A 12,683-nucleotide genomic window follows, 5' to 3' on the forward strand; every position below is an offset into this window, starting at 1 on the left:
AGGTAGGATTTTAATTAGGATTTTAAGTTCTGATTAATCCAATTTCATCTTTGCCTTAAAAATCACTTTTAAACTAGCATTCTTTTTCTAAATTGTATTTATGATATTATTTCCCATGTATGATTTATTATTTTCATGTTTTCACTTTAATTAAGGTTATGATTAGGTTTTTTTTGCATCATCCGTGATCTTGAAGCACGTGTTAATTGCAGTGAACTTGAAATTTATTTTATAGAAATGTTGAGGGTTAATGCACATACTGTATGAGATTGTGTTATCGCTTTGTCAGGTATGTTTTTTGTCATTTATGTTAAATCATTATTTTATTGATTTTATTCCTTTGCACCTCCTCTCTTCCCCCTTTCCGTACTGTGTTTGCATGGGAGAGAAATGTTGAGGATGAAAAGACACAATGAATGAGTGTTATGTCTTTGTCAGAGAGTAAATGAAGAGTCAACCCAGTTGCCATCCGTCTATTTATTTGGTTAAAAGAAAACACAACACAGACAACAATCAATTACACTCATACTTCCACCAAATTTAACTATATTTGGACACCACTCAACACTTACATAAACCAGGGAATCACTTCACAATAGCAGACAATACAGCACCTACAGACAAACCACATAATCAAAGCCATACCACACATCTCAAACATAATGCTCACAAACACATGCAACCAAAATTGGTGTTATACCTATTAATGAACTCAATCCACATTCCAACTATTACGGTTTGCACACCCCCATACCTTCCTCCATACCCCCCAACCTACCATCCTAATAATTGCCATGCCCATGTCCATGCTATCTTCTCTTGTCTAGTCTATTGTTTTGTCTCATTGACTGTCCTCTCTGTTACATCCTATACTTACCACTCACCCATTCTAATCCTTAAATGCAACAAATCCAGAAATATGAATGAAGTAAAATAAATAAACTTAATTGGGAGGAACTTCATCATGCAATGACCCAAAACATACTGTCAACACAATAAAGGACTTCATCATGGGAAAGAAGTGGAAGGTTTTAGACTGGCCAAGTCAATTACCAGACCTTAACCCAATTGAGCATGTATTTCACATGGTGAAGAGACTGAGAAACCCCTCAAAGCAAACAATAACTGAAAGAAGCTGCAGTGCAAACCTGGAAAAGAAAAATGCTAAAGTTTGATGATATTAGTACGCTATAGAATAACATTCATCTTTTGATCTCAAATCCAAATGTCTTCTGCATAGCAAAAATAAGAGAAGTGGCTGTGCCGATACTTTCGAACTGTATAACTTTTTTAACTTTACTCTGACAGCTATTTAGCAAGGTGTCTTACATGGCCAAAGATATGAGGTCATCCTTTACTAACCCATATAATAATAATAATAATAATAATAATAATAAAAAGAACATGAAGAAAACGAAGAAGTAGATGAAGAAGAAAAAACCTTACATCGTGGAGTGGGTAGTCCTGTGGATTTTGTGGTAGTGATAGATGTTGAAACCAATTTCATTGAAGTTGAGTTTCCCTGTTAATAGAATTAATTAATTGATTACTTAATAATAATAATAATAATAATAATAATAATAATAATAATAATAATAATAAATAATAATATTCTTCATCATCATCATCATCATCATCATCATAAGTAAAACTTTCAGAATTTGTAATGAACAATAACAATCTTGATGTAATATGTGAAAAGTATATGATGTTTTGTGCTATAATGTGATGTATCATAATACATACAGTATATGAGGTAGACAACAATACCTGGCCCTAATATATTTAGGCTCTACATTGGCAACATGCGACACCTATTTTTTTCCAACCTCAAGCACTGACAGAGATGAAAAAGATGACAAATTATATCATAAATGCTTTTCAAGAGATTAGTCAGGCTAATGATACATAGTTAGACCAATCAAACACCGACTTATCTTCTGTCAATGTTCTCCTGCTGTTTGGGGGTGTGAGGGATGGGGGAGGTTAACTGGGTAATAACACTTTTTTTTAGGACTTCACCACTGGTTCAATGTGCACACCTTTGCTAAATACAAACAAAAAAAAAGTAGATGACTATAAACTTTACGATTTTATTGATACACCATATGATGTAGCTGTGTTAAATGCAAACTCCCTTACTCAATGCAGGGATAGATAAATAAATAAATAAACAAATAAATAAATAAATAAAATAGGTAATAATGATAATAAACTTATCCTGAGAGAGGCAGCTACAAACAGCAGTGTGGTCAGCAGCATAAAGCCCTATTTGGATGGGATTATTTTTCAGGACATATGTTAATAGGTTAATTCGTATGGGATTCTGTTGAAATTGCTGAAATGGGCACGCCTTCATCATTTACATGCTGATGGCCCATCATAGCACCAGTGTCATACGCAATATGGTGCTACACCTCATTGTTTGATAATGTAACATGGAACAAGAAAAAGAAAGGCCACAACTGGCTTAGAGCTGAAAATTTATGTTTAATTTCAGTTTGGGGAGACTGACGTTATCAAACACTATTTGAACAAATAATGCATAATCATTCAGGTTGGGAGGAGAATTTTCAGGAAGTTTTTGATAAATGTCCCTCTGTCAAAGTGGCATTTGGTGACTGGACTAAATGTCAAGAATGAATCGACTACCTAAAAAGAAAATACAGAAAGTGCATTAAACACAACATAAGAAGTGACTCAGACAGTGTGCAGTGTCCATACTTTGAGGAAACCATTTGGGTATGCATAATTTACTTTATATTTTCAAAAATCTCTAATGAGGTATATACTTTTAATCAATAAGATAAGATATACCTTTATTAATCCCCTGTAGGGGAAATTCAAATTGACACAGCGGTACAAGTAGGAGGAGTAACATCAAAGAAAGTAAAGAATTTCCATAAATACCTATACAATAGAAATAAAAGAAATAGATCTGTGTATATGTACATATGTTAGAGAACTATATTATATATGTACATGTGCAATATCTGTGGAATGACAATTAACCGTAGAGTGTGTGATCCTGTGAGACTCAGTGGAGCAGGAGGTACTGGGTATTGCATTGTGGAGTCTGATGGCTGATGGCATGAAGGAGCCCCCCCACACACACATACACACATATTGACGTACGAGGCTGAATGAATCTGTGGCTGAATAAGCTCCTGAGCAGGCTCAGCTAAGCATAAAGAGGATTAGAGGGATTGTTCATAATAGCTTTCAGCTTCTCTATCACCCTCTTCTTAGTCACTTCCTCCACACTGTCCAGTTCCATCCCCAAAAGAGAGATGGCCTTCCTCACTAGCTTGCTCATTTTGTTGGTCCCTCAAGTCCCAATGCCACCTCCCCAGCACACCACAGCAAAGACGATAGCACTGGCCGCTACAGACTAGTAAAACACCTGCAGCAGCCTAGTGCACACATTAAAGCCTCCTAAGAAAGTACATCCTCCACTGTCCTTTTTTATAGAGTGCCTCAGTGTTTCTGACCAGTCCAGTGTGTTATTTAGCTGCACCTAAAAACTTGTACCTGTCCACTATCTCCATTTGCTCCCCCTTATAAGAACAAGGGTGGGGGGCCTCTTGCTATGCTGGAAGTCCACAATCAGCTCCTTGGTTTTCCAGATGATGAGCTGGAGGTAGTTGTTGTTGCATCATCTAAGGAAGCTTTCGATAAGGTCTCTGTACTCCTCCTCCTTATCATCTCTATTACAGCCAACAATTCTCGAAGGAGTCATCCGAGAACTTCTGTAGGTGGCACGTTCCCGAATTGAAGCAGAAAGTACAGTTCCCTGGGGTGCACTAGTGTTGCTAGTATGGAAATTTTTAATCAATCAGTTAATCAGTCTTAATCAATGAAAGTATAACCCAATCATGTATAATCAATGTATGAGATATGAGAGAGTATTCATGCTTGTTGATCAAGGAAACAATTAATGTCACTCTAGCTTGGGGGAAATCACTGAGCACATTTCTTACTCCTAGTTTGTATCTTTTTGCTAGCTTGGTATCTGTTATTCCTTAGCATGTATCCACTATTATTGAAAAGACTTATGAGTGTTTTATTGTTTGAACTGCAGAAGCTAAAAAAAGCCCACAAAATATGCATGTACACAAAGGACTGATAAGGCCAACTGTGCAGCAAGGTGCTTATTAGAGGAGAAGCACCAATGTTCAAGGACATGTGTGTATGTTAGCTTGCTAATAGACTTCCTTTATACTCTTGTCACATAACAGAGAGATGAGCTTTAGAGAGTCTTTGTTTTGAAAGTTTATAATAATAATAATAATAATAATAATAATAATAATAATAATAATAATAATAATAAACTTTATTTTATTAAGCACTTTTAAAAGCAGCTTCTCAAAGCGCTGTACACAGAATTTTTAAATAAAAGTTAATAAGAATAACAACAACAACAACAACAACAACAACAACAACAACAATAATAATAATAATAATAATAATAATAAAAGTAGATATCAACAGTCAAATACAAGTTTAAAAAAATATGTCTTGAGTTGAGCTTTAATAATTCCAAAGGTCTGAGCTTCCCGAAGTTCGATAGGAAGAGAGTTCCAAAGGGAAGGACCATAGACAGAAAAAGCCCTGTCACCCATAGATTTTAAGCATGTTTGTGGAACAGTTAAGAGATTACACTGTGAGGAGTGCAGTCTGTGATTTGGGGTGTAAGGAATTAATAAAGCAGATATGTAATGAGGAGCCAAGTCATGTAATGCTTTGTATGTTAGCATCATAATTTTAAAATCGACACAGAACTTGACCAGTAGCCAGTGCAAGGACTCCAAAACAGGAGTAATATTTTATAAAAGAGTTTTTTGTAATGTTTTGTAAAAGAGTGTATCAAGATTGAATCTGTCAGATGCTCTGCAGACATCTCAGTTTTATTGCTTTGGCAGTAAAATCTACTTTCTGTCTTCAACACCCAGAGACTCATAAGTTTTTATTTTTGTTGAAGAAGATTCCATGACATACAAACTGGCATAGTCGACATTATTGGAAAGTAGAAGTCGTGTCAGGCTGGCAGAAGCGAGCCGCACAAACCATGGCCACTGAAAAAGGTAAACAATTTTGTTTATATGGTTCGCTAAAGGTCAGTCTGGGGCTGTAAGAACACTTTTAAAAGTTTTCTCCAAATTAAGAAGAAGGGGTTTTGATCTCAGTAAAGAAATAATAGCATACAATGATCTGTTTTTGCTGTTAAGTGGGCCTTGATGGATAGCAGTAAATTATACAGATAAAAAAAAGATAGGGAATAAGTGAGAAGTCCTGCGGGTACTGCTCTGTTGTGTCTAGGATGTGAATCAGCAGAGGGCTCAATGGGTATACGAAAATCCTGTGGATACAGCTTTTGACCGTGTTGGGGAACGGCTGAATTGTCAAGTTCACTCAGAAGAAGAATAGAGTAGAAAAATAAGTGTTTGTGTATTTTGGTAAACAGTTAGCCTGCATCCTGCTGTATTAGCGGAAAGGGGGTTCAGCTAGACAGAAGCGAGCAGTTGGCACTGTGCCAAAGGAGTGTGACTGTGTGTAAGTCTGTGTATTTACAAAAGGTTGGCACTGTAGCAAAGGTGTGTGAGTGTAAGTCTGTGAGACTGTGTTCAAATAAGTCTACTCTGTTTGCTTCTTTAAAGATTGTCTCTACTTTATTATTTTCCCTTCATTTCCTTGCTGTTGTCCCTAGTTTTGGGGCTGTGGGATGGTCGTTTCTTTCCTGGTGGCTTGGCCTACCTGACCCCAAATTGCTCACGATGCCTGCTTTGAGGTACTCTGTATCTCTGTATCTGTATCTGTACCTATCGCCAGCTCAGTGTATCAAAGCACCACATTGATCCAGAAATTGGACTCTCCAATTTGCGTGGTCAGTGTGCCACTCGTTGGGCACTGGCTTGAGCGTTGTCCTTTTGTGTTAAAGATTTCGTTCTCGTGATGCTTGGTATTGCAGTGTATGGTGGGTTGGGGTCTTCCCAGTTGGGTAAGTGGGAGTGCACCGGTGAGTTGTCCTTGCTTGACAGGTTCCATGTGGGTGGGGCAACATGCCTGGAGCGCTACATTGGGGTACATAACTAACTTTCACAGAAGAAAAATAAGTGTGTGTTAAAGAAAAATTTGTGTGTGATGAAGAAAAATAAGTGAGTGTGTGGTATATGAGCCCTAGGATTACATTGAGGCACACGGTTGTCTCTCCAGCCAATAAAGGGACAGTGATAATGTACATGTGTGTATTCCTGTGGCTAGATGTCTGTGTGTGTATCTGTGTGTATGTGCATGAATGAGCAATTAAAATATGTCCATGCCTTTTAGATAAAAGTGAAAATTATTTATGGAAAGTTGGAAAAGTGTTATTCCTGTGAGTCATACTTGAACTAAAAACATTCCAAGATATTGGATTTGCAGATTGTTTGGTCATTCTTCTAATTGTCATATCCAGTCCTTGTTGAGCAATCCATGAACCTGTATGCTGTATATAGGAGTGGATGCCCATTTAGACCTATTTTTACCCTCCTGATATTAGGTGAGATGCAGAGTATTGCACCCTATACTAAACATTGTGTGGAAAGCCGGGTAGGAGAAGCATTTAGAAAATATCCTGGTGTGAACAGAGCTCTGTATTTCCTGCTCAGTGATGTTACAGCAGGCCCAGTAGAGGGCACTGTTTACTTTCTTGTTCTCTTTTCTTTTTTTAGAAGGTAGAAGTTTGCTCCAGGAAAGGCTGTATATGGGTTTCGCTGAGTGGTCAGAATTCATATTGCCGGCATTAAAGGCCTTGCGTTTGTCACTATGATGTGCTTGTTGTGAGTTTGTTTGAATGTTACATGAAAACATGAGCGACTGTGTGAGTGTATGAGAGTGAATAAAGGGTCCTACTTGTGTGTGTGTGTCTGTGTATGTGTGTGTGAGAGAGAGAGATGCTGGTGTGTGTGTGTGTGTATTGTGTAGGTGTGCATGAGTGTATGAATAGAATAGGTCTTTGAGCTTTTAGAACTCTATGAAGGGACAAGATACCATGGTTGGTACTACAAACATCCTGAAACATAGGTTTTGTAGACTTTTTGGACATTCTCCTAATTGTAGTCATTGTGATCTAAACAGACAGACACAACTCTTGTTGTAGTGCCCAATAAATTGTATGTAGTAAATGGAAAAAAGTTTGTTTGGACCAGTTTTTAAGCGCCCAATAATGATTGAGACCGGACTCATTGAATCACTTACCGATACATATGCTGAGAAAGACAAAAATGCTCAAAAGACATCCTGGGTGTGTTGCAGTATCTGTCACTCCAAGCAGGCATAGAGATACTGAATACAGGCATATTTGCATAACATATCAAAAACTATTAACAGGCATTAGAATAAAAGGAGTATGACGTGCACAGTTTTATCCCCTAAATTAAATATTCATCATCCTTTCACTTGAATGAGTGTCTGATCTAGACGGGTTCACAAATAGTTCGATTTTGGGGTTTTAAATGAAATAAAATGAAACAAAAACGTAGATCAACTAGAAAAGAATAGTTGACGTCTCTATATAATATTTTTTCATACCTAGTCCAGATTTTAAAATACACCTCCATTTAACTTTTTATAGGGAGTCTGCACATCTATGCGTAATAATAATGATTCGATCTAAAGCACATGTGATAGCAGAAGATTGAAAGCAGAAATTGGTTACCAAATAATTAAAAATAATTTAATTTCATTTGGGAGACCACATTATTTGGACAAGCAATGAGACCATAAGTATGGTAAGCCATTTTGAATTGATGTCAGGCAGATGAAAGTAACTTCAGGAAGCAGAGTTAACTGAGTGTAATTTCAGGAAAGAGAATAAGGAATTGTAAATATACAGTATGTCTAGGTTCCAACCCCATATACTCTATTTTTCAGTTCCACATTACTGGAATTATCACAATTTAGTACCGCTGGGATTTAGTCCCATTAGGTTAGTGTACACTACAAATAATCCTAGAGTAGAAGAATTTTTTCCTTTCGCAACAAGGAGATTAAGAAAAGTGATTCAGAAAGGGGGGGAAATGTATCTTTTCCACCTGAAGTTATGTTTTTGCGGACATCAACCTAGAGCTCCTTTTGGTAATCTGAGAATCACATTCATGAGAGGTGTTATCCTTGGACAAGAGAAACATATTAAATGAATGCCCGTAGAGGAACACACCACCTTAAGAGGATTAGTGTTGACTGTTATACCAAATAGAGACGAGTATCAGGTGTTGCTCAGGCCATCTTTAAGGATCCCTGAATACAAGTAGCAATCATGACATCCACTCCTGCAGAACTGTTGGAGTCCAGACACCCACTATTCAGAGAATTTATAGATAAGCTCTCAAAGAATTTTGGGGAAAAAAAAACAATACAAAAGACATGAACACAAAATGGCCTGAAGGAGGGAAATTTGATGTAGCATTGTGTGAAGAAATAGAAACACTAATAAAAAACTACAAAGTCAAAGATAAGAGAAAAAGAGGGAAGTAATAGGAGAAAAGGAATGAGAGTTGCTGTTAATGTTTAAAAAGAAAGGAGATAATTTGTGGAAAAGCATGAAACAGAGTAGGAATATACTAAAGAATGATGATAAGAAAACCAAGATAAAAATGAATAAGGTGCTTGCCAATCTGCCTTCTTATGTGACCACAGGTGATCAGTTCCCAGTGGTAAAAGGGACTTTTGGAAGTAAAAGGAGAAATGGAATGATGATGTTCGTCCATCGGTGTCGATGAGGACCATTTATGTCATCTATTCACTTGGGAGGTGGGTCCGGAGATGGCTGATCAGTCCAATCCGGGCCCGGAAGAGTCTGTTGCAGTGAGGACAAGGATAAGCAGGTTGCTAACTGGGAGATGTGTAACTGCTATTCCTGAATTTGCGCCGGTACCTTGTCCTGCCAACTGATCTTCAGCAGTTTTCTCAGGGAGCTCATGTGGAAGTGGTTGAGTTTTTTAACATGGCGACTATACACAGTCCATGTCTCATAAGCATAGAGGAGGGTGGATAGAACCACCACTGAGTAGACTTTGAGTTTGGTAGCAAGCTTAATGTCTCTCCTATCCCAAACATTTGAGCGGAGTCTGCCAAATGCTACACTGGCTTTGGCAATCCTGGAGTTGACCTCATTGTCTATGTGGATGGCTTGTGATAGTGTGCTGCCGAGGTATGTGAATCTGTCCACATTTTTGAGCTTTTGGCCACTGACAGTGATGGATGGTTCCAGATAGTCTTTTCCCGGAGCTGGCTGATGCAGAACCTCGGTCTTGTTGGTGGAGATGGTTGGTCCGAAGTTGGTGCACGCTGTGGAAAAGAGGTCCATGCTATATTGCATGCCTGCCGCTGTACTGGAGTTGAGGGCACAGTCATCTGCAAACAAAAAGTGCCGCATGTATTCAACTTGGACTTTGGTCTTGGCTAGAAGCCTCCTCAGGTTAAACAACTTCCCATCCAGATGGTATCGGAGACCGACTCCCACATCACTGTCCTTGAAAGCGTCCATAAGCATGGCAGAGAACATGAGGCTGAAGACGGTGGGGGCTAAGACGCATCCTTGTTTCACACCATTCGTAACCTCAAAGGGTACAGAATAGTTACCCTGGTCCTGGACTCTAGCAAGCATGCCATCATGAAATTGTTTCACCATTTCAATGAAGACTTCTGGACATCCAAGTTTGGCCATGATTTTCCAAAGGCCTTCCCGGCTGACGGTGTCGAACGCCTTTGTTAGGACTACGAAGGTGATGTATAGCTGAACATTTTGTTCCTGATACTTTTCTTGCATCTGCCTGGCAGCAAAGATCATGTCAATGGTGCTTCTCTTCTTTCTAAAACCACACTGACTTTCTGGCAGTAGGCCATGATCAAGGTGCTCTGTGAGTCTATTCAGCAGAATCCTGGCAAGGACCTTTCCTGCGATAATAGAGAGATTCCTCTATGGTTGTTGCAGGATTGGTGATTTCCTTTGCATTTGTAAATGTGGATGATAGATGCATCTTTGAATTCCTGGGGTATACGTTTCTGCTTCCACATCCCACAAAACATCTCTGTTAATCTTTCGACTAGCTTAGGCCCACCACACTTGTAGATTTCTGCTGGAATGGAGTCTGCTCCCGGAGCTTTCCCACTAGACAGGAGCTCAATGGCCTTGTGAGTTTCCAGCACTGATGGAAGGTCAGCCAATCTCTCGTTTATCTCAACATGGGGTAGGCTATTGATAGCTTCATCACTGATGGAAGAGGGTCTGTTTAGCACACCGACAAAGTGTTCAGCCCAGCGCTCCAGTATCTTCTCCTTCTCCGTTATGAGAGTGCTGCCATCAGAGCTCAAGACTGCGGCAATGCCTGATGTTACTGGGCCATAGACATCACGAAGAGCACTATAGAAATGTTTCATATCGTGTCTGTCGGCAGCAGACTGTATATCATCAGCCTTTCGGCTCAGACCTGTGTCCTGCATCTCGCGTAGTTTTTTCTGCACTGCTTCGCGGACTCTGCTGAAAGCATCTTTCTTTGCTGCGGACTTGGGGTCGATGCTGACTGCACGCTGGAGATGGTGCTTGTCCTCTAGCATGGACTGTATTTCTTCACAGTTCTCATCAAACCAGTCTTGGTGCTTTCGCGCAGTGACGCCAATAGTTTCAGATGCAGTAGTATACACCAGCTGTTTAAAGGCAGCCCAACATTGCTCTACGTCATTGGTATCAGAATATGTAGTTTCTAGCTTGCTTGTCAGAGCGTCAGACAGAGCTTGCTCAATGTTGCAGTCTTTCAGCCTGGAGACGTTGAGGCGTTTTGGGACTCTAATTCCCTGTGGGCGTCTGGGAGGTTGAATTCTAAGGTTCATCTTGGATATCAGTCGGCTGTGGTCTGTCCAGCAGTCAGCACCACACATTGCTGGACTACTGGACACCCAAGGATGAGCCCAGCCCGACTGAGCCAGACCATGGGACACCGAAGAAGACCCAGAAAACCCGGCTGGCAGGGTGTGTCCTCCCCATGCTGGATCTGCCAAAAACCGCCCCAGCGAGCGAAGGAAGCACGAGTGCAAGGTAGCTGAGAAGGTAAGCTGCACACACATTCTAACCCTCTCTCATCTGTGTTCTAGCAGGTAAACCAGTAGGGGAACTTTGGCCGAGAGCAGAAAGAGGACAGCCGCGTGGACTGCTGGACGTGGCACGGGAAGCCTGGGAAGAACAGCCTTCCCCGTTCCGCTCGGTCATCGAGTATGTACAGGAGATGCAGGAGAAGATCGGCCGAGTGGCCCCGATCGTCCAGGAACATATGAAAGCCACCCAGGAGGCACAGAAACGAGTGTACAACCACCCAGCACAACCCCGCGAGTTCCAACCTGGTGATTGGGTACTCCTGCTAGTGCCCAGCAACTCCTGCAAATTCCTAGCTCGGTGGCAGGGCCCATATACGGTCCTCGAGAGGAGAGGTCCCGTGAACTATCGCCTGCAGCAGCCCGGTAAGCGAGCAGACACACAAACATACCACATAAACCTGCTGAAAAGGTGGATAGAGCCAGAACCGGTACAGTCTGCGTTTGCAGCCCTAGACACAGATCACGACCAGGGCACCTTAGTCCAACTGGGCGAAGAACTCACTCCCGCCCAGAAGCAAGAGCTGACAGAGTTAGTGGGGCAATATACCGATGTTTTTTCTACCTCCCCAGGCATGACGTAGCTGATACAGTATGAAATCAAGACTCAGCCGGAAGCAGTGGCCCTATCGGGTCCCAGAGGCCCGCTGTAGGGCTATCGAGGAGGAGGTCAGCCGGATGCTGCATAGAGGAGTCCAACAGCCCCTGGTCCAGCCCTATCGTAGTTGTACCAAAGCCCGATGGAAGTATGCGCCTCTGCAATGACTTTCGGAAGCTAAACCAGGTCTCGGAGTTTGACAGCTATCCCCTTCCCTGGGTGGACGACCTAGTGGAGCGATTGGGGAGGGCTCGTTTCATCTCCATCCTGGACTTAACAAAGGGGTACTCGCAAGTGGAGCTGGCCCCAGAGCCGAGACCGCAGATGGCCTTCGGCTCGGCAAATGGCCACTGGCAATACCGGGTTCTCCCCTTTGGGCTACATGGAGCTCCCGCGATGTTCCAGAGGCTTATGGACATTGCCCTGCAACCCCATCGTGCCTTCGCAGCTGCCTACCTGGACGATGTGGTCATTCACTCCTCCACCATGTCGGACCACCTGTTCCACCTGGGGGAAGTCCTGAAGGAGTTCCTGAAGGCCGGGCTGACAGCCAACCCCAAAAAGTGCCACCTGGGGCTGACCGAGGCACGGTACCTCAGGTACCGTATTGGCCGGGGCTTACTCAAGCCACAGGCGAAGAAAATTGAGGCAGTAAAGGGTTATCCTCGACCTTCGACAAAAAAACAGGTACCAGCCTTCTTGGTGTTGGCGGGGTACTACCGTAGGTTTGTACCTAACTTCTCCTCTCTAGCCTCTCCCCTCTCAGATCTCACAAAGAAGGGCCAGCCGGACCGGGTGAAATGGTCTACAGACGCAGAGCTGGCATTCCAGGACCTGAAGGAAGCCCTCATCAGCGCAACTGTACTACGTAACCCGGACTTAACCCTCCCGTCCACCGTGCACACAGATGCGTCAGAAACTGGGCTGGGCGCGATCCTCTCACAGACCTTTGGTGGGG

At 41.6% G+C, this 12,683-nt stretch overlaps 1 protein-coding gene across 1 annotated transcript in view; it reads right to left on the bottom strand.

Annotated features, from left to right (window-relative positions):
* LOC108256157 (receptor-type tyrosine-protein phosphatase H) overlaps window positions 1-12,683 on the bottom strand; it is a 70,290-nt gene that overhangs the window by 40,564 nt on the left and 17,043 nt on the right. The window contains exon 2 of the mRNA XM_053674955.1: window positions 1,447-1,522. Within this exon, the coding sequence (XP_053530930.1) occupies window positions 1,447-1,522 (76 nt within the window). The remainder of the gene's footprint in view (window positions 1-1,446; window positions 1,523-12,683) is intronic.

The sequence above is a fragment of the Ictalurus punctatus genome, chromosome 23, assembly GCF_001660625.3.
Source record: "Ictalurus punctatus breed USDA103 chromosome 23, Coco_2.0, whole genome shotgun sequence".
Lineage (NCBI taxonomy): Eukaryota > Metazoa > Chordata > Actinopteri > Siluriformes > Ictaluridae > Ictalurus > Ictalurus punctatus.